We start from the raw sequence: 23,045 nt of genomic DNA, 5'->3' as shown, positions 1-23,045 counted from the left end.
CGCCCCTTAAATCCCCGCTTCTCCCTGCAGCAAATATGCGGAGTATGTGGCGTGTCAAAGAGTCAGTGAAGTGTGCTGCGGGATACACAGGCAACTATTGACAGCTGGACTCTACCTGCTGCTTTGAAGCTCCTTCAAGGTAAGACAGGAACACATTATTCTAAAACCGAATGCAGACGAACTGAAAACCTATTTCATTTAATTTCACGGGTTGATGGCTTGTCAGTCAACGTCATTCAAAGTCGCAATATAATAGTGTAGACAGGTATTACGCTATAAGTTAGCTACAGGTTACGGGTAAAATATTTTTTCCCATACTTGAACCAAGATAGGAGGCCAAATTAATTTGAAATAAATATTGTTTTCTTGGTGTTTTTTCATATTCATACGTTGTTATTCTATGTATAAATTAAACTACTTGACGAAATAAAGAGTTATTAAAGAAGAATATTGAACTGTTGCCGTCGACATGTGTTTACAGCTTGGTAAAACGGAAGCAGTCAGAGAAATAGAATTGAACCCTTTTAATGACACACACACACACACACACACACACACACACACACACACACACACACACAAGTGCGCACGAACAGAGTTCAACTCTCTGGATGTCAGTTTAGGGTTGCATCTTCTTACTTCATAGTAGCATTCTAAATTTGGATACCAAGATACTGAGTGTGTTGGTTTGAGGAAAATAAAAGCCTTTTGTCCTCCTAACCCACTCATTCCAATCACACACTCCAGGTCTGGAAGGTGCCCCTTTTCTCCCATGTCCTGTTGAAGCCTGTCACCCAGTCTCTAATCTACATGGGAGGAGGTTTAAACTTTAGACAAAATCAATAGGTTCTCCTGTATTTTCTTTCCAATTAATAACCAGCACCCTGTAATGTCTAAATGTATGACATCACAGCAGGCTTGCTTTGCATCTTAACAATGTTACATTGTTCACTTATGGAAGGTAATTGACACCCACTGGACACATTTATAGCGTCCATAATTACAGAAACAGGGCGGGATTGTGCAGTAGTCAATTCAAGTCAGGTCAATTATGTTTGTAATGCGCCAAATCCAAACAAAAGTTATATCATGACACTTTGCAAGTATAGGTTTAGCACCACAATTTGCACAAAATAATTCTGTGCAGTAACAACAAGGTTTACCCCACTCATTGTGTGTTTTATGCCTGCCAGTCATCAGAAAACAAAATCCCGAGAGGCATGCCTCTGGGTATTAATCTGCCCTGCTTTGTATTTTTCTCAGGATATAGTTTTCAACTCATTATGTCATTACAATTTGGAGCGCAGCAGTAAAAATTTGTTAAAGGCCATCTCCTTGTACTTTCCCTGGAACAAATTATTTAAATTTACAGTAAATCGATGTCAATCTGGTAATCCCATTTTGTCAATCTATGAGTATGAAACCCATGTAGGATCCCAGTTCAGAGGCGGGTTTATCAACGCTTGTAGCTGGGACAGGCAGACAGTGTTTCTCATGTTCTCTCTGTCTGGTCGCTTCTTAGAACAGCACACAATGCCAAACTGGGGAGGAGGCAACAAGTGTGGAGCGTGCCACGGAACTGTTTACCATGCTGAGGAAGTGCAGTGTGATGGGAAGTGTTTTCACAAATGCTGTTTTCTTTGCAGTAAGTACCTCTGAATGAAGATGATGTATAAATGGATATCAAACACTCAAAAACACGTATGACACTGAGATACCTGCTAGACTTAACATGCAAACCAACTAGTTTGCCCCGGTTTGTGATACCATTTTCTACCCCGAGAGTCGATAGTAAGACACATAGTGTTCAGTCTGTTCTCAGTCCAAAATGAGAGGATGACAAATTAAAGCTCCACGGAGATTATTTTAAGTAGCAAACAAGCTTGTGCTAGGAAGCAGGATTTTGAGGGTTAATGGGGTAACTTCAGGGTCAGCCTGGTGATTTATGTTCGACTAAGGTGGTTCACTTTCTGGGGGAGATTATCGCCATTGTTACTCATGCTGCAGACCTAGACCCAGAGATATGGGAGAGGTCAAAATCCATAAAAGCACCACCTAATGACCAATTACATCTCACCATTGCCATTCCCATCGACATAAGCTGCATGGATAGGGGGAGGGTCATTCAGGTGTCAAAAATGTTTGTCAAGCTCTTTTATCCCCACAATTGTGTCTCCTGTGTTTCTCAACTGGTACATTTATGTATGAAGCTGCAGCCGAAAGAATGTTGCGAGTATTTACCTATTTGCCATATTCTGCACTGCCTATTCTCAGTCAAAGGTGATATTTATGATGGAACACTGATATTGATATTTTTTTCTTTTAGAAAAATATGTGTCTGTCCCTTTATTTTGGTCATTTGGTGGAGATGGTACGGATTTTATGAGAACATGTACACAACTAGGTGGGGAAATGCTTTGTTGATGTGAGTTGATACCATCATGGTACTACCACTAGTACAACTGCCACTATTACTACTACTTATCCTAAAAGCATTTCGCAACTTAAACTTCAGATATTCTGGGAATGTTGAACTGGCTTCACTGTACAAGCCCCTGGTGTACTACTGATCTTGTTTACAAAATTTCATCTCAAAGTTCAGTGTGGCTACTGACATGTTTACTGGTTTGCTGTAGGAAATGCTGCCACACCTCCCCCCATGTTAGAATGTAAAACACAAATGGCTTTGCAATTTGACTTACGCTTACACGTAACACCTGTAAACCTTTATTCAGTGCACTTGTTTTTGGTTGACAGGGGACTCAGCTGATTTAACAGAATCAAGAGCAGCTAACTTTGAAAACTTGACGACAGCTGTGATAATTTAATCACTGAAATGTTAAGCAAACACTGTGTTAAATTGCAAAGTTCACCAAAGGCAGTCATAGTCATACATGTCACAGTTTCCCCATTAGCACTGATACAAACTCTTTTTCCTTGCTTTGAAAAGGTCATTATAGAGAGCATTGAGTCCAGTGAAAGACTGGCAAGCACTGTTTCATCCTACAATGAGGGCTTTTACTGTTTCTCCCCCTTTTAGACATTGGTTGTTAAGTTCATTCTGAAGCGGCGGGTGGGCAGCCTCTGAACAATCCCTGAAATGTCAGTGAACATGTCCCTTCAAAGACATCACACACACACACACACACACACACACACACACACACACACACACACACACACACACACACACACACACACACACAGATGCACACATGCACCCATGCAGGCAGGCACGCACGCAGAAATCTGGATTATACACTCACTTATATCAAAGCAATTGGAGCCAATTAGTTTTCTGGCAGCTCTGCTGTACAACTACAGACTGACTGTATGATACTCCCACTGAGGAAATGATGAGCAAGGGAACTTAATGTCCTTGGCTGTCTGCCTTTTTGTCCACTTCTGTTTGACTTTCTCGAACATTCACAAATGTATTTTCATTCTTGGTGAAACTCTTTTCATTGTTCACAGAAATGTCAAGCAGTGGTGTCAGAGCTGCATTGGCGCTCAGTTATCCATTTGTTTCCACTCACTGCATGTAGCATCGCATTCATGATGAAGGAAACTTTAAAGCACTTATGTAAATGAAGAAATCTATCGGCCATTAGGTGACAGGATCCATTGGGGACATTTTTCCAGCCAGTCATACAAGTGGAGCTTCACACAGTGCAGGCCATTGTGTGAAGAATTCAACTAATCCCAACAGCCAGCGGGTGTGCAGTCTCAAGCCATGGTGCTGCTTTTTTTTACTTAGTACAATCTTTAGTTTGTTGCCAAAATGAACTTTTCAGTGCTATCATACTTTTTTTAACTCTAATAACTAGCTCAGTGCTTCTTTTGCCTTCAGCATGATGATGTTTAATATCCATGCAACCTCCGTAATCTCATTCAGCTGCTTGCCTTTTCAAGCACAGAGGTTTTGAAATTCACAAAAATGGTAATCACAGATTAATTCATGCAACAGAACAAAATGTTTGAAGATCTTAAGTGTGTGCTAACCACAGATCTTACTTCAGACATTTAACCAAAAAAAAAAACAATACGAGATGATGGAACCAGTTGTTCAAAAATGCTAACAGCTAGTTGTGGCGCTCTTCTATTAAAATCTAGTTGTCTTTGCATGACATTAGCTTTGTACTTCAACCATTGAATTCACGCTTAGAAAATTGTAAGTGGTGTTCACTTGTGAAGATGATGTTAAACAAAACATGGCAAACTTTTGTTTACCACAGAAGTTATTTTCTGCAATAACCCAATTCAAATCAAATCCCTCTGGCTTTTGGTTGAGGGAACCCATTCAAATTATTACTGCTGTAAAAGGTAACTGCCAAGATTTTGTATGTATTTGTTTAGTGTTGGGTAATTTTATTTCAATCTTGTATGTCTTTTTCTCTGTGTCCTTAGTGGTTTGCCGGAAGGGTTTAGACAGCACCACCCTGGCTAGTCATGACCAGGAGATCTACTGCAAGTCATGCTACGGGAAGAAGTACGGCCCCAAAGGTTATGGCTATGGGCAGGGCGCAGGAACACTCAACATGGACCGAGGGGAGCGTCTAGGAATCAAACATGATGAGTAAGCAACAATGGCCTTTTCTTGTTGTCGCTACTTGGACAAAGATACCTTGACAGGAATACTGGTGGCGGCTACCCATTCAATCAAATCCAGCTAGCTTGTGTCATAATCAAACCAGTTAGCAACCAAACCAAGATCTGTGCTTTCCATTGGTGCGACAGCCCAGGTAGAAGTCTTGAAAGGGGCTTACTTGATGGGCAAAATCATTCACTGCTGAGTCCTGAGGCTTTGTTGTTTCTTTGTTGTGATCACACAAACAGGAATACACAGATAAACACAAATTCTCTCTCTCTCTCTCTCTCTCTCTCTCTCTCTCTCTCTCTCTCATACACACACACACCTTTCCAGAATGTTTGTCTGCCACCAGATGTCCGGGGATTATTATGAAAGAGTTTATGTAACTAGCAGAATCCAGCTCAGACTCAATTCCTCCACAAAGGGCTTCATTCAGGGGCCACTGGGGGTGGCAGTGACCCTTCCATAAGCACTGCCCCAGGGCCCCAGGGTGTCCTGTTCAGTTTCCCACCAAGGGGTTAGGCAGAGAGAGAGAGAGAGAGAGCGAGAGCGAGAGAGAGAGAGTCAAATTGCTTCATTGAAAAAAGTGATCTAAATTTTCAACTTACTCTTGTAGCCATAGCGGATTCATTTTTTTGAAATCTTCAATACATGCCTTGATAGATTTTGTGCTCTGTGATATGTTGTTTCACTGGCAAGTGGCAAGTAACTTTTTTCCAACTATTTACAACAGAAAGTCCAGTGCTTTTCTTTGAACGACTGTTTGCTTTCATGAATCAAACTGTAAACTTTGAACATGACAAACATGACTTCTTGTGGCCATTTTCTTCCGGAGACACACATATTTGTCGCGGAGGTTCTTCAACCTCTTCATGCATTCGGCAAGCTTCTCTGAGCGGACCAATCACAGTCCTTGACGTTCACGTCACGACGCGTCGACGCGATACGTAGTCAGGATTTTTTGGAGGTGCACGTCAGGCTACGTTGTAGGGTCCGCGTAGGGGCTTGCGTCAACGGCGTAGGTACGGCGTAGGTACGGCGTAGGTACGGCGTCACCATGATGCAAAAGCATAAACCAGGCTTAACAGTGTGAATAGTAACATTCTATATGCCGCGGATACACTCAACCATTTTTTTTCTTGTTAAAGGTTAAATTTTGCATGTAGTTTGTAAACTTTAATTAAACCATCCATTTTCTACTGCTTATCATAACTGTTAAGGGTCACGGGGGGGGGGGATACTTCAGAGTATCCAATCAGCCTCGTCCCCTCTTGCATGTTTTTGGATTGTGGGAGGAAGCTAGAGTACCTGGAGAGAACCCACACAGGCACAGGGAGAACATGCCAACTCCACACAGAAAGATCCCGTGCTAGAGCCAGGGCTCAAACCTGGTCCTTCTTGCTATGAGGCGACAGCGCTAATCACTGCACCACTGTGCCGCCCTGTGATTTATTTATGAACATTATATTTATTAGACAGTGTATATATTAATAGGTGTATTGAAGTTTATTTTTAGGGACAACAGATAGAAATGAGCCTTTTGGCTAAAATCTGGATTATAAAAGTTACTGTTGTAGTGTTCATTGACTGACACTGTCCCAAATAAGTCAATCTTCAGCCCAGCACAGTGTTAACATGTGTAATGTATAACTACAAATAACAGCAGAGCTTCTGTTGTCCATCACTTTTATCTGATGTTGTGGGAAGATCAACCAGAACTTTTCATATTCACTGCAAACAAAAAAACAAAAAAAAAACTAATTTAAAAAAACGTAAATGCATGGAAACATAATCAGTTACAAATACAGAGTGGCTGTTTGAAAATGAATACATTGGTGTGGCAGGGGCCTAATCCATGCAAGACTTTTTGGGGAATAATCTACCACGGATATATTAATGAATTTCTCTGGCAATTCTTAAATATTGCAAATATTTAATTATTATTTGTAACAGATAACCTACATCTAGAAGACATTTGGACATTTTTGATGAGTTTGTTGTTGATTTGAAATAAGTGAAGGCTGCTGGGCTCAAAGTGCCTTACAAGTTAAATTGTAAAACGTGATGGTGTAACTGACACATAACTACTGTAAATAATTATATATCAGCTTTGGTCAGCGGATAACAACGTGGCAATATTCATATTTTAATGACTAATTGTCATTTTGGTAACAGAAATTCCCTGAGCCACAACTGACTTGTTCAAACTGCTTTGTTTGGTCCATCCAAAAGTTAAGGGATCTCAGCCGATCAGTGGTTCCTCATGGTAACAGCAAAATCACTGATTATGAGTCATTATGCACGAGCGTCACCATTATATTTGTTGTTTACAGCAGGAAGACTGACAGCTTCACACTGTAATTACATAATGTCATCACTATTTTTAACAAAGTAGAGGCACCATTTTGTACATATGCACCATTCATAAAGACCCGAGAACTTTCCTTGTTTGTCATCAATGACCAAAAAAAAAAGCAGCAAATCCTAATATTTAATGGTAAGCGATAATCAACTGATTTTTTTTTTCAAAATAGTTAGCGCTGAATTTTATTGGAGCTTTAACTGTATCTGTCCTTCCTGTCCACCAGGACACACTCTCACAGACCCACCACCAACCCCAACCCATCCAAGTTTGCCCAGAAGTTTGGATGTTCAGAGAAATGCGGTCGGTGTGGCGAATCAGTGTACGCAGCAGAGAAGATCATGGGGGCAGGGAAGGTGAGGCTCCTTCTTACACTGCACACATACACTCTCAAGAGTTTTCTGACCTACAGATATACACAAGATGAAGTTGACAGGTTTAAGATGCTTCTCAGTTGCTCCCATGAAAGCCTCTCTACAGATGTTCATTTCTGCTTCCTCTTAAATCGGAGCATTTCCTGTGCTGCTCACTTGCAGATTCACACACTGATTTATAGCGAGTGATGTCATCTTGCTGAAAGCTGCTAATGCCTTTCCAAAATCTCTACTTGGCTCAAACACAACCTGTAATTTTCTGCATAATGAAAACATTTAGAAATGCCTGTGGGACCACAAAGCTGCTTTGATGAATGAGATGATGTTCCGAGCAACCATTTAGACATGACATAGGAGGATTTAGTTGCTCATTATCTGAAGAAAAATTCTTCAAACGTAAGGTCTCCACATTAAAAGACAGCGTAAGTTACAGTGTAACTGGATAGCAGTTAAAAACATATTTTGCGGCGTGTTTGAAAATTGTTGAATGAACGAAGAAAGAAGAGCTGAACAACTCGATATATCATCTCATGTACATCTCTGCTCTCAGCCTTGGCATAAGAAGTGCTTCCGCTGTGCAAAATGTGGCAAGAGCCTAGAGTCAACTACGCAAACGGAGAAAGACGGGGAAATCTACTGCAAAGGTGAGGTCACACATCCAATACGCAACTAAATCTGTTGTAAATGTATGTCCATCATACTGCCATTGTGGCATTAAACTAAAGAAGCATAAGCAGTTCTGATAAGGGTCCATCATGCTCATTTGGCTGGGCCAGGGTGCTAGCTCGCTGGGATGGCTGTGACACTGATGAGGAAGCTGATCAGTTGACCCTGCAATGACCTGTCAAAATGGCTGTTAATAATGTTGCAATGGTGAAAAGCTTCCAGAGCTGTTATTAGCTGTTGTGTCACGGTACCACAACAGCTAATAACAGCCTCCTGGAGCTTTTCTCACATTGCAAAACATCTATCCAACCATGCATTTTGACAGGTCTTGCAGGGTGAACTGATCAGCTTCCTCATCAGTGTCACAGCCATCCAGCGAGCTAGACCTGGCCCAGCCAAATGCAGCATGATGGACCATACATCAGTAAACCTGGACTGATGACTTCTTTAGTTTCATGCCACAATGCAGATGATGGCATACATCTGGTCTTCAGGGCCTTCACTAGTCAGTTGGCTTGACTAGACAAACATCTGCAGTCCCACCTCCGTAATTGCAGCTCTTTCGTTGTCAACACAATGAGATAAGATGTGGCTGAGCAGATCAAAGACCAAAACTTACTTGAAACCGTGAATATGTCATGGGTAGCAGGAGAATTGCGTTTCAGTTTGAAGCAAAACAACAGGCCCTAATGAGTAGTCACTGGTTTTGCCTCGTCCTCTGAGGGGGACGTCCTATCACTTAAAAAAAAATAGAGCTTGTGACTCAGCAAAATATGAAGCATCAACTGTGCTGGCTCACATCAGCATCCTGTGTGCCACTGTCACTTTACAGCCATCAGCATTTTTCAGTTCAGTAACACAAAGATCTGCAGTCCATAAACATTTATTCTTTATGTTGACAGCTTGCTACGCCAAGAACTTTGGACCCAAAGGCTTTGGGTATGGCCAAGGAGCTGGTGCTCTGGTTCATGCTCAGTGACAGTGGAGTAGGACACCACGGACCACCTCACCTTAATACAGCTACTCCATCCCACATCGGTCTCCCTCTTTCATGTTGCCTTATGATTCTTTACTGTGTTCAAATAAAAATGAAACAAAGCTCCACATTTGAATGCATTTTATTATTAAAGCCATTAAAACTGAACCATGCCCATATGTTTACATCTGAAGCGGAGTTACAGTGATGTCTGAAGGTGGGCAGAGAGGCACTGGAAATGATTATGTTCTTGATCGTGTTGTTTTATTTTCCCACGTGTTGAGGTGAACTGAGACAGAGCAGACATGTCTGGCTGCTGGAAGAACTGGCAAGGAAAGGAAATGGCTTTGAATCTGTGTCGTAGGTGAGCCAGGAGGGTTGGAATCTGCCCCACAAAAACAAAAAAGGCCCATATGCAACCTAAAGGCTGTTTTTTAGAAGACAGACAGCTCGGTTTTCGCTGATATGATATTGTCAGCCCAGTCGTGACCTTTAACCTTTAAACCAGTGGCTGTATTGTCTTTGCAGGGCAGCGGCAGTTAGCAGGAGTGGGGGAGTGAAATGAGCTGTCCCCTTCTGATGATGCAAACATGAGAGGCTCCCTTTATCCTTAAAACTATTGCATTATCACATTTCAGCTCTTAGAAAACGAAAACAAAACTGGCATCTGCCTTAGTTCTCTAGTGTCTTTGCTTTACAATTTGTACATCCAGTGGTATAACAAACCCAGCGATATATGACATAGTAAAAAAAACAAAAACCTTTAGGGTGACTACAGAGTCCACAAGCATGGAACATTCAAATATATCACACACTTGCACACAAGGGCGCGACCTGAAGACGAGTTCCACTAAAAGATACTGGATTGAGAAACAAAACAAAACAAACAAATGAACAGAATGCAAAAAAGTACTTGCAAATACTCAACATTGACTATATACAGACACATGGCTTGCTGGGCTGTCACCATGGTGATGGTGCGGAAGGGGTGGGGATGGCAAAAGCCCAGCTGTCCAGAACATGCAGTGGAGTTTCCTGGTGGGTATTTCGGGATTAAAATGCCTATAGACAGCAGTGTGGGACGTCACTAAAAGCTACAGTCATACACTTGAATAAAGTCACTTAATTTCCCCCCAAAACGGAATAAAAAACTCCCAGGAGCACCTTCTACTAACACTGACGAAGAGGAAATAAATGCATGAGTAAATTGTTTATGTACAGATGCACATTCTTTGCACTCCAGTCCATCCTGATCCAGACAGGAAGTGATGGGAGGCGACCATGTCTGATAGGCTGCCTTCTTCCTCTCTGACAATAAGTGGCGCTGCTGGCCCCCTCTGTTCAGTAACGGCCAAAAAAAAACCAAAACCAAAAACAACAAACCCCTAAATAATCAGTGCAATGTTATAGGCAGACAAACGTACACAACACATAAGACTTTACAGTTTTTTTTTGAGAAACACATGGAATGAGCCTTTCTCGAAAACGGCGTCTAATAAATATACTTGCTGTACCTGTCTATCTCGGGCGTCCATGTTTTAACAACTACAGGTATTTTCTTATAAAACCCTACTCAGCTAAAATGACATGAAATGTAAAAACTATGGCGCGAGAACATATAACTGATAAATAGTTTTCAAATAAATATACCTGTATCACATTTTTTAGCTGCTGAACAAGTCCCCCGTTCATGTGCTTGGTCCTGTACTAATACTGCACTCCCACTTAAAAAAAAGAAAAGAAAGCTTACTTGAGACATAAGTTAAGTTTCATTGTCAAGAGGGCGCAGCATTATTTGATAAAGTATCAGAAAGTGGGACTCCTCCAGCGGCTTTCCTCTGATAAGTTGGCAACTCATCATCAGGGCGACTCATCACGGTGCAAAATCAAAACTTTAAAAAGACATTCCCTTATCTCTCATGATGCTCGGAAACAAATTCATGAATTTAAAGAAAACAAGTCCTTCAGCTTCTCAGGCCACCACAGTTGGTCATCACCGCAACCAAACATCAACACAGAGGGACACCATAAATAAAGTAGATCGAAATCGGAACCATTCTGCCGCTTCATGGCACATTGTCACATTGCCAGTACAAACAGAAGAGCTTTTCTTTTGAAATCAGACTTCCTGTGGTCTGTGTCTGTCAGCCTCCCTCCTCTCCATTTGTGCCTGGCAGCAATGCACCGTCCGAGGGGCTCCAGAGAAGAGACGAGGTGGGGTAGCAGTGAGGGTAACAATAACAGTAACATTGTAGCAGAGTAGTAGTGGTGGTGGTGGGCGGGGGGGGGGGGGGGGGGGGGGGGTGTGCGCCCCCTAACAGCATGCTAGTCCTGCCTGATTTTTTTTTCTCTCTTTACATTTTGATTACTGATGTTGAGATGGTTCAATAAAAAAAAAGAAAAAAGAAGCAAGCGCTCCAGAGAACAGCATCGCTCGGATATGAAGGTTGAAAGGGGGGCGGGAGGGAAATCCTTCCAAACTTCTTTGATCCTGTGCACCACCCTTCTTCTTCATCCTCCTCTTCTTCTTCTACACCAGCTGATAGCCTGAGCCAGACGTCTGGTCGTAGTCTATTGTGTACTGCGTGGTCCAGTCACTGCCACAGGCCGGATCAGACCGCAGCAACGGATCTCAAAGAAGTCGATGAGATTTCGAATGCAGCCATGGCTGGAGAGAGGAGAAAGATTTACAGTCACAGTATTACTGAGACATTCCATCAAATTAAATCTGGCATTTCCCAGTATCAGCTGGTCCACTTCAACATTTTTTTGGTCTAAATATTTTTTTGCTCAGCAATACTCGGAAGAACTAAGAGGAACTTAAAATGTGGCATAAAGTGTAAAGTGTACGTGAATGAAGGTTGATCATGACAAATACATTTTCTCACTAGCCTAAGACATTCAGATGGTTTGGATTTTATTTACTCAGTTTTTAATATGTCTGCCTTTCCTGCAATGCCAGAAACAACTGAGGTATATCTTAATTTGTAGCATTAACAATAATGGCAAAGGAATAAGGTAAGACTATGTTCTAAAAATGAGAACCGCTGCCTAATGCCTCGTTTCTAGACACATAAACCAGGAGTCTGTAATTTTGTATAATCCATGGGGAATGCCACCACAAAGTGACAGAAATGCTTCCTGATAGGCCCAGGTTGAGATGCTAGTTTTGTCCATGTGGAACACTTCCCAGACAACAAAAGCATGTCATTAAGCACATTTGTAGCATGTTGGGTTATTTGTGGAGCAGTCTGTCCAAAATTTGTGGTTTTTAAGTGTCATTTTTCAAATACTGCAACACAAATAAGTGGAAGGAGACAATACACAGACGAAGGTATCGGAGTGTGTAACACAGCAGCAAGGGAGTACTACTGTACTGAATATCTATGATGCAGCACTCCCTCTCATGACATAACGCTTTTATATGACAGTTCTACAAATGCATTTATCATTTAACAGGAATAAGAAACAACTATACATGGCCAAGTCAGATCCTTGATGTTATACCAAAAACAGAAGAATGACTTACTTGAAGGGGCTTTCGATGGACGTGGCAGTGACTTTAAAGTGCTTGTACCTCCGAGCATTCATCCTCTCATTGGTGGTGATTCCTAGTGCGGCAATCTAACAGTGAAAGCCAACATGTCAGAGGACAAATGGGGAGCAACACAGCAGGTAAAATTGTAAAATTCAGTAGAAACGTCACATAGCCACACCTGGTAGAGCTGACACATGATGAGCACAGCCACCCACATGAAGTGGAAGACGCTATTGACGAACATCCAGAACATCCACGGAGAGCAGGAGGCAATCTGGGTCAGGTACAGCCAAAATCCATCCTTGGCGTAACTGGTGGCACAGTGGATCCTCCAGTCTGATGGACAAGGAGAGAAATAACTGAGTTAGCAAATGGAAAGACAGATATGAGGAAGTGAGAAATATGTAACACAACTCACAGGAGATACAGCCATACATCATCCAGCAGATCATGCACAGCAAGAAGAACAGGTAACCCATGAAGTAGCGGTGATTTCCACTTCCTGCTCAGGAGAAAACAAACACACCATCTCAGTGACTCAAAATCCTCAAGAGTGTTAAGAAAAGGCAGTGGTGGACAAAGTATAGCATTCCTGGACTTAGAATATCAGTATCTTAACATTTTTTTGAACAGTTATTGATTTTTTTAACCTTTCACCCTCATGTGATTAAATTACCTGAGAGAAAACAAGATTTCTGCAAGTCCTTTGGGCTCCGTTTGTGACAGCCTTGGGGAACTCTCCTGTGACAGGGTGACTGACCAATTATATGTCAGCTCAGAGAGGGCACTCTTATTGGCTGTTCCACTTAGCAACTGAGTATAAATGGCACATCAGGAGAGAGGCTTTGTGATGTTGATGATGATGTATGTGCATTCCAGAATTTGGGATCATTTCATCCATGAAACATTGATTTCTTAATATGTGTTAAGATCATGTGTATTCCAACTGTAATGCTCTGAAAATGTCTCTTTTCATGCCAAATCTTTCTCTTTCAGGTAACTAATAGGTAAGTATGAATTGAAAATGCAATATTTTCTTGGAAATGTGGTGAAGAAATATACAGTTCTGCAAAATATGAATACTCAAGGAAAGATTCCTTAACAATGTTCTTAGGTATAGCAACTGAATAAAATACTTCCCTCCGCTATGACAATTCTTGCAAAATAGTTTCAAAATAATTTCATGATAAAGATTAATTCCATCTAAATGGTCTGTGGAGAAACTTAACTTGTTTCAACATCAACTGGATCAACATTTGTCCAGCCGCCCCCAATCATGTCACATCTCTTGCATCTTCAGAGAATTTTCAGACTTTCAAAGCTTCATCCTGACCACCTGGTTCAAACGGGAAGTTTTACGAGTCCCCTGCTCTAATCATTTCCACTACCAGCTTCACAAGTCCCAGCATGCATTTTTCTTACAACGTCATGCTTTTGCATCTTGTAATTTAAAGAATGCTCCAACTTTTTGGGAAGTGAGCATTTTTTCCATCTTCCCCAGAGTCAGACAAGAAGACAGATAACCTTTTCTCCCCTGGGTGGGCAGCAAGTAGCTAAGACCAAGAGAGATCAGCTGACTATTATTTAGCTTATCAAAATGAATGGCAGTGGATGGAAGGTGTAAGCATACCTCTATCAAAAGTCACTAAATACACTTTTACATAAAACAGTCCATTCCAGCTTTAAGAGAGTGGCAAGTGAGAATAACCTTTGCTACGAAATAATCCTTTAAAATTACAATTTTTTTTACAATCTGACATATTCAGCCAACAAAACAAAATGTTAGTTGCATTCTAAATGAGCAACTCCTACTAACCATCATGGTAGACTTTGTAAGAGAAGATGAGGAGGATTACCTCTTGACCAACCACAAGGGTATATATGTTCTTGTCAGACTCAGGGGGATGATGGACAATATGCAAATTACCAAAAAAGCTAATGTTGTCTTTTAAGCTGCACCTATGTTTTGTTCTTTTCTAGTAATTCAGGTTCTATGAATTTAATCTAGCTTTAGACGTTCCATGAAACAATTCTGCTGGCGCAAACCCTGATATCTGCAAACATCCCTCAGCATGCTGCTACTTAAAGAAAAACATGAAACCAAGGAAACTAAAAGTGATTGGTAGTTAGGAATAAATGTGAGCTGTAGTTGACATACCAACGCAGTTCCCCACCCAAGGACAGTGGTGGTCGAACTTGGCAATGCAGCGGTTGCACACAGCGCAGTGTTTGGACCTAATGGGTTTCCGTATCTGCAGGAAAGCACACACAAGAAGCATTTTAAACTCTTCTAGTATTTTATGCGTGAACAATGTTCATGGGCCTGAGAGATGTGAAATTACCAAGCAAGTACTGCAGAATATGCTGAGATCCAGGCTGCCTGTCTCTGCCAGCTCCACAATTGTCTGTAGAGAAACCAGACAGCAAACATGAGAAAGTCTTGTTGGCGCAGCAACAAAAGCCCGACTGTCAGTGTCAAACCTGAGAGGGAACAATCATGCTGCGAGCTCAGATGGCTGCCTGGAACTACAACCAAAATTTGTGCTTCAGACAGCTTTTCGGTTTTTATGCAAAACTCAAAGTTTTGCAATCTGCAAAAATATTTTTTCTCTTATTTGTTTTTATCCATTTGTTTTTATAATTTCTCTCACAGGAAAACATGAGGTAGAAGGGAAGACTTTGACGCTTCTCATCTGATGGAGCTGACCAGCCAAAGCTGTCACCCCATCCTAACAATTCAGGGTAAATTTAGCTCTTGGCCAATTGTAGGATGCAGAATCGGGGCCTGATAAGAGGCAGTTTCCCTGTTAGTGCCCCTCAAAGTGGAAAAATGAGGGGGGGAGTTGGAGCAAAACATAGGCAGCTAGCCAGACAGTCAATGTATTCAAGCTGCTGCACATTAGAATCTTCACAGCTGAGGTGACATCACCTAACACCAGGGAATCACACAGAGAAGAAACTTCAATTACTTCAAATAGACACACAAAGTTTGGATAGGGAAAACCAAACAAGCCAATATGTATTGATTTCTAACAATGTTACCTTCTTCTTCTGCTCCTCGGAGGCTTTGATGATTCCTGGATCAGACTTCCAGGATTTGCCAAAATTGTAGAAGAGTGCTAGGGTGTTTATGAGGAAGGGCACATGGACGGTAGCAAAGGGGAGATGTACAGTGAGGTTAAGGTCGATGGCTGAGAAACAGATGATGATCACCAACAATCCATTTATACTGAGAATACCACAGCTACATAAAACCAACAAAGCATTTCAAGCTGCAATGCAGCTGTTTTTTATCACTCATTTAAACAAATATCCCATTGGTATAGTGGGATACATTTTGGGGCTGTTAGTTGAGCAGACAGATACCTCGGAAAGAGGGTAATATGAGAGTAGTCATGCGATAGTTAGCTTAGCATAGCATAAGGTAGGAAACCATCTGACCTGTCTGGCTCAAGGAATTATTAAGAATACTGGTTGGAGGCAAGCCTTATTTTACACTATATGAAGCAAATATTGGCCTGAAATAATTGGACAGAGGTGATTTGCAAACACACTGGAGATGATGAAGGTTTCCATCGGAAATTCATGAACTTCCATGTGTATTAATTGATTTACAGCTCTTCACGCCAGTCTGTGACCTGAGCTATTTTTCTAGAAATTCCAAATGTTACCGAACCAAAAAGATCAAATTATGTCCTATAAATGAGTTTTGGCACATTGTTGTAAAGACAAAAAAATGCATTGACCATTTTACAACTGCATCTTTCACAATTTAAGTCCATGGGAAAATGTCTTTTTGTGCCACAGTGCATCATGACTCCAATTACTCGCTTCTTCTGTAGGCACATTAAATAAAAGACATCAACAAAATAAAATCTGGAAGAAGAAGAGATTTTGACATGACAATTTTGTGCATATTTGACAAGTTTGTTTTGAGTTTCTAGTAAACATAACCCAGGAAAGTTTAGGTTAGCAGTGTCTTGTGTCTTTATTCTATGCTAACAAACTCTAACTTAACATGGAATGAGCATCAAGGGCGCAATGTCAATTTTCTCAATTTACAAGCCAATAAGTGTATTTTCCTTAGAGTTGCTGTGTAACACATACTGTTAAACTAGCTTGTTTGCATGATTGTTCATTTGCAAGTCTTCCTGGTCTTTCCACTGATCCTGTTAGATGCTGCAACAATGGATCATTAATACACATTACTCAGTTCATATGCGCATGTCCTTGTTTCATTTGATCATAGATTTTTACACTAGATGCCCTTCCTGACACCTATTTATCTAGAAACAGCACCAAGACTGCACTGGATTGTATCTGCCCTGTGGCTAGGGGTAGGATAACATTATACAGGAATAAATGTCACATTCACACTTTCCTGTGCACTTAAACGACTGTAAGACTGAGTCAGTGTTTGTCTACACAGATGAGACAGATGAAACTACACTGACACCTGCTCTGTCTCAACTTGTCATGACTTCCTTTCTGTATATGCACGACAGCCTTCAGTTCTGTGAATAACTAGACCAAAAGACTTTGGACACTCACTTGCATAGACATCCTCACGAATCACAAAAAAAGAACAAAGTAACACCTTGGAGGGGGTGTATATGCAGTGACAGCTGTTAAAGTGAAGAGTGTGAGTGATTAGTAGCACTGTCAGACATGCAGGTGTGCATGAGTCAGCAGAATCCCAGGGAACCAGCCAAATGAACATCGCATGCCTAAGTACTGGGAGCCTCATCATTGTTTGACTCACACTTGTGGAGCCAGCTTGTGGAGGTTTAATTAAGGCAACCTTGAAGTCATCACCCCCAGCTCATTTCTACATGAGTCTTTTTAACACACACTCACAATGCGGATTTTGTCAATTGAAGGTTTAAAGAAATGAAAAAATTGAATCATCCAAACCTTGATTGACTGGTACAACAAACACCAATTTCAAATCTGACTCACCTAGCAGCCAGGAGTTGCAGCACTGATGAACTATACGACAAATTTGTAAACTCTCTTTGGAACTATGTTTTCTTAGTTGATGCTTTTTCAAAGTTAATGTTAATTCCAAACACAGACAGTTTCACCACATGTACAGAACCTAAAGATACACTGTGCACAACATTATGATGCTGGAATCAGGTATCATACCATACCAACCTCATCATATCAACCTGAACAACAAAACATTGTTGTAGCTGTGGAACAAAATATCAGTACTGCAATATTTCACATATACTTCCTCTTGAGAAACAATATTGATACACTGACAAGTAATAATATTTTCTATTATTGCTGCTATTATTAAACACCAATTAACCTGATATAGATAAATTTGTAATTCCCACATTTTATTTCTCATGTATTTATAGCTGATAAGGTGTTGCATCATACATGGTCTTGCAAAATACTGAAAATCATGGAATTATTGAATCATGAACAAAGTAACATGATCGTATCATATCATGAGCTACTCTGTGATTCCCACCCCTATTTAGCTCTTACTTCATTCACTTTCCCAGCATGGCCAGAGGAGGAGAGATACTTCTGAAATATCCCAGGTCACACAAAGCAACTAATTTTCACAATTATTCCCACAAAAAACTGCATGTTTATATTATCCCCTTCTGAGTCGGTTCTCTGGAACACTTAACACGTTTGGCTCAATAAGCAGTGGGGATGTGGAGATGGTACAATTGAACGATATATGTTCACAGACAGATATTGTTTAAGTAGTTCCTCAGGGAACATTCAGCATTGCCAGTTAGCACCCATTTATTTTTGGAAAGAGTGAATGGTGACAAAATGTCCCTCAATTCTGACCCAAAAGGCGAAGAAGCAATGTCAACGACACATTAAACAATCTAGCTGCTCCAACTCTGCGATTGTTTGTAGATACAATGACTTGAATTCTGCACAGCTGCAGCAAAATAAATATGGGCCGGTCAAACTACTGTTCCAAAACCAACAAACCTTTAAAAAGCATTTAATTGTGCAAATCTTAGGTATTTCCATTACCTACAGTATTGAAATAAAAACATTTTTTTCCAATAGTATGTTTAATATACCGTAAATTAAATCATGATTTTTATGTTACTTTCAGTGGGTTCATGGCTGTCCCAACCAAAAAAAATATGAATTCCTGAAATTATTTTTTCCATTTGTCATTGGTGTCAAAAGGACCTTTTGTTTTTACCCCAACTGCCTTCGGGTGAGAGGTGGGGTTCACTCTGGATGGGTCACCAGTCCATCACAGGTCCAAGACATATAGACAGACAACCCTTTGCACCATAGCCACACGTATAGTCAATTTAGAGTATCTGATAAACCTAGTCTCCTCTTGCTTGTCTTTGGACTGTGGGAGGAATGTGGAGTTCCTGGAGAAAACCCACGCATACAGAGTGGTGCTTGAGCTGGGCTTGAACCTGGAACCTTCTTGTTGTGAGGTGACAGTGCTAAACACTGCACCACCCGTAACAAAAATTATTTATCAAAAATATGTATATAAAATGTTTTTAAATTGTGAAACATTTTTCTTTAAAACAAAACAAAATTTGTTAGGTCACACTACTTGAACTGCTATTTTCAGTCAGCAGACTGATTTTATTAATAACTACCTATCTCAAGAGGATGTCTGCATCCTTCTTTCTCATACCTGAAAGTTAAGAAGAAAGTTCCATCATTTTAAAGAGGAAAAAAAAAGCCTGAACTGGCTTGATGACAGTGTGTCAACCCTCAAAATTACTGGACAGATGCACTGGACGAAGGACAGCTGGAGAGCAAAAGGAAATTTAGTTTTTACAGACTAATGTCTAAACACAAGACAGAACCTGCCAGGGCAGCATTTCCCCGTGATACACCAGCTGGAATATCTCAGGCATTAGCTCTTTGAGGTTGAAAGCTAATGGGTAGTGGTTCGGAGCAGGGGTCTCATTTATAAAACAGAATACAGAATTCATACTACAAGTACATGTTTGTTTTGATGTTTTTAGATTTTTTTTTTTTGGAATGTGCTCTGTATGGCAAACTTGAGTGACAAGAAAGGCGCCTTTAAATAACATTTATTATTATTATCAAGTCAAAGTATGCCAAAAAAGCCACAAAAAAAGCATACTCCAAAAAATATTCAAATGTATAAAACTACACTCACATGCAAGTCATTTCCCTATTTCTATCACAGTCTACCTGGGAAATATGAATAAATGGCAGCTGCCTCACATGCTGTTCTCAATACACCCCCACCCTGGTCTGTGAAATATGCTTCTTCCATATATTCAATGTTGAAAACACAAACAATCTCACCATTCCATCATAACCCCTTCCACTCAGTCATCTCCAGTAACAGGACCATCCTGCCACATGGCATAACAGAGGATTGCAGATTCTCAGAGTATGCTTATATTTTTCATTCAACTAAGGTCAAAGAACTTGTACTCTCCCTGCCCATTACGGGAGAAATGAGGTGGAAAATTAAAAGCCTTCCATAAACAAGAGGGCCCCTCTCACCTCCTGCAATTAAGCAGCTTCCCAACAGAAATCAAATTCTTCTCTGAACAAAAACATGTGAGAGCAGCTACGCTGGAGCTGAAAGTTTTTGAGGTGCTCTATTGGGTTTAACCCAACAAACTGCATGGGCACAAGTGTAAAACCCTACAGAAACTGAAAACTAGACAAAAAGTTCATTTATAAAAGTTTTCTCTGTGTATTAAGAATGAATAATGGGACTTTGTGTCTGCAAATGTTCCATCAACTCATTCTGCTTCCAATGTCTAACTCTGATTTTTTCAATGACTTTAATATACTCGCTTAAATCTAGTAATGTTTTAGTCTATTAATGTTGAGTACCTCTTAGAAACAAAGACGCTTCTCTGCTAAAATGAGTAGGCATCTGAGGCAATCCAATTCCTTTTACAAGGCAATATTATTAGGGCGATGCTCTTTGTTTATGCCTGATTAACTGGTAGGACAAAAAAAGACTCTCAAAAAAGTATATGGCCTATAAAAATCCCAAAATACAACGTCCACTGTAAATGACAGGCTTTGACTTTATACATTATTTAAAGTAGACGATGTGTGACAGGCCACACAGCCCTAGCCTACTGCTTCCTCACACACAAGTAGACTAAGGGAGATGAAAGACAAGAGTCTGGTAGGTGGGCAGAGGAGCTCATCTGTCAATCTGAGGAGTTAGAAAAAAGAACAGATGAGTGCACTAAATTTGTTTGCACCATAAGGTAGGATTTCATGTGAGCGATGGTTCCAAACTTGTGGGTCACAACACAAAAGTGGTCATGGAGCTGCATTCAGTGTGAGGTTTGCCTTCAGTAGTTGCCCTTTTATCTGTTTACTTCCACTGAATAAGGCAGCTGACCAAATGCATTGGAGGGGAATATTTACCCATGCACTGCCACCTGCTGGTCATTTTGGCCATGAAATCCATATGGTTGATATTTTTCAGAAATGGGTCACGACTTGTGATTAAGGTACAAGAGGTGGGTCTTGAATCAAACCCGCTGGTGTAGAATAAGTGTTTGATCCCAAGAAACAAGTGTTTCTGGCTGAAGTGTGCCAAACTAATCACTAAGCTCTTCTGTTCGCGTAAAAAAGGTGTCTGGTATCATGAGACTACCACTGTATGTCTACTGAGTTCTCGCATGAGCCTTGGCCACTACACTTACTGAACGTCACATCACAATACAGATCAGCGAGTGGCAGTAAGGCATATGCCTTCACTTTACTCTGAATGGTGCAGAAGGAGCAAGAAAGAGAAGGCGGGTATGTGTCAGTTCTCAGATGATATTTTAAATATTCATGTAAAATGTGTTTTTCATTGTACTGTTTTCTTCTCTAGTGACCTGTAAAATGATAAAGCCCTGTGACATGCCCAAAAGGTTTCTTGGTATAATTTGCAAAGGGGACATTTAAATAGGTTTGAATGTATGCATTAAAAAAAAAAAAAAAAAAAATCAATATTCAAATATCAGTCTTTACAAGTTCCAAAAACCAGTAACTATAGAAACAATAACTTGTAAAGATAACCACATTGGTGTCTTTGTCATCAAAGTCTAAACTGACAGGTTAGAAAGGATATCATTCCAGAACCAGTAGAACCAAGTGGTGTACATCCAGAACTTGGTGGCCAGGTAGATTCCCAGAGGGAGAGCACTGTGCATGGAGTGGTCAAAGAAAGCCCTGCAAGACAGAGGAGACAAACAGTCAGAAAATCAGCTTTTTGGATCATTCTATGTTGTCAGCGTAACCAGTACACAGCATTCATGACAGTCTGTCATGCTGTACAGCAAATTCTGTTTACACCAAGCTCCAGTCATGCAGGGTGGAGAGAGCCTACCCATTTGTCACTGAAACAATGAATTAATCTGTCTCAAAGAAGAAATGTGAGAATTTCGCGAAGGCGACTGACTGGTGGAGGTGATAGGCACTGTCCAGATGCTGAATGACCGACTCACTCAAGTCAGATTGCTTAACATCTTTAAGGCTCAACTTTAACGCAGAGTCTATCCTCCTTCCAACAATTCCTGACATCATAATCAAAGTATTATGGTTAGCTAAACCCAAACAAGTGGAAGAATACTGATTGAAGGACAGAGAGAAAAAAAATGAATTAATTAAAATTTTTGCCTCTGTAACAACGATTATGAGTTGGAGGCCTTTAATTTTCAGGTTGTCTGTCCATCTGAAATACCACAAGAGCCCAATCTAGTGTTGAAATCCATCCCACTAGTGGTTTACAGATATGGAACATCTCCCAGCAACCTGATGCCTCGTGTGTTGAAGTTAATGGTACTTTCAAGCAAAGAGAAATCTTCTTTACGGGGTTATCTGTTGCTGCTCTGCACTACTTTTCCTCCCAAGATTTCCAAGTGTTCTGATCAATCAATCAATCAAATCAGCTACTCTCATGGAAAGGGCAAACACAATAAAACACAGCCCGCCCCCTATATCACTGTGATCCCAGTGGGACAAGCTTGTATGCAAGCTTTAGGCCTCCTACCTGATAATGTGAGAGCTGTTACACATATAGATTGGATTCAGAAACCTCATTATGAATCCCGCTGAAAAATTAACCAAACATGATGTTATAAAATAATCAGGACTAATATTCACTACTGTTAAAAACTGTTTACTGTGTTAGGTTGTTTTTTTTTTTAAAGCTAACAAACTAATTCATATATGTTGCTGCAGTGGTAACGCTAACAGCAGTGTAGGGGAGAGGAAACTCCAGCAGCAGGACCAGATGGCTTTGCTAATGGTGCTTGAGGCAGGGGGTCCAATCTGTGTTCATCACTGCTGCAATGTGTGTGTACAGTGGATGTGTTGGAACAATGAAGATCACACCACTGTGTCTGTTAAATTCATTACAATAACCTGTATACGTGTGTGTTATATCAGGACATCAACACTGATAAGTCACATAGAACAAGTAATTCAGATAAAATACTAAGATCCTGAAACAATATATTCGGCTTGTGTACTGATGGTTGGGACAAAACAGGATATTCAAGTTGACATTTTTTACATTT

The 23,045-nt window shown here is 40.6% G+C and overlaps 2 protein-coding genes across 2 annotated transcripts in view; one reads left to right on the top strand and one right to left on the bottom strand.

Annotated features, from left to right (window-relative positions):
• csrp2 (cysteine and glycine-rich protein 2) lies at positions 1 to 9,097 on the top strand. Its single transcript, XM_086200973.1, has 6 exons — positions 1 to 139; positions 1,523 to 1,645; positions 4,408 to 4,576; positions 7,180 to 7,309; positions 7,878 to 7,971; positions 8,896 to 9,097. Exons 2-6 carry the CDS (start codon positions 1,534 to 1,536, stop codon positions 8,970 to 8,972), a joined length of 582 nt encoding a protein of 193 aa, XP_086057099.1. The 5' UTR covers positions 1 to 139; positions 1,523 to 1,533; the 3' UTR covers positions 8,973 to 9,097.
• A 3-nt stretch (positions 9,098 to 9,100) lies between these two features.
• zdhhc17 (zDHHC palmitoyltransferase 17) overlaps positions 9,101 to 23,045 on the bottom strand; it is a 30,162-nt gene continuing 16,217 nt past the window's right edge. Inside the window, 9 exon segments of the mRNA XM_086200972.1 lie at positions 9,101 to 11,567; positions 11,570 to 11,637; positions 12,499 to 12,593; positions 12,686 to 12,843; positions 12,926 to 13,009; positions 14,666 to 14,759; positions 14,850 to 14,912; positions 15,550 to 15,674; positions 21,596 to 21,696. Of these exon segments, the coding sequence (XP_086057098.1) occupies positions 11,500 to 11,567; positions 11,570 to 11,637; positions 12,499 to 12,593; positions 12,686 to 12,843; positions 12,926 to 13,009; positions 14,666 to 14,759; positions 14,850 to 14,912; positions 15,550 to 15,674; positions 21,596 to 21,696 (856 nt within the window). The 3' untranslated portion in view covers positions 9,101 to 11,499.

This window comes from Aulostomus chinensis, chromosome 4 (genome assembly GCF_037954235.1).
Source record: "Aulostomus chinensis isolate RoL2024-O1b breed Wild chromosome 4, RoL_Achi_v1.0, whole genome shotgun sequence".
Lineage (NCBI taxonomy): Eukaryota > Metazoa > Chordata > Actinopteri > Syngnathiformes > Aulostomidae > Aulostomus > Aulostomus chinensis.
This window is presented reverse-complemented; position numbering and strand designations above follow the sequence as displayed.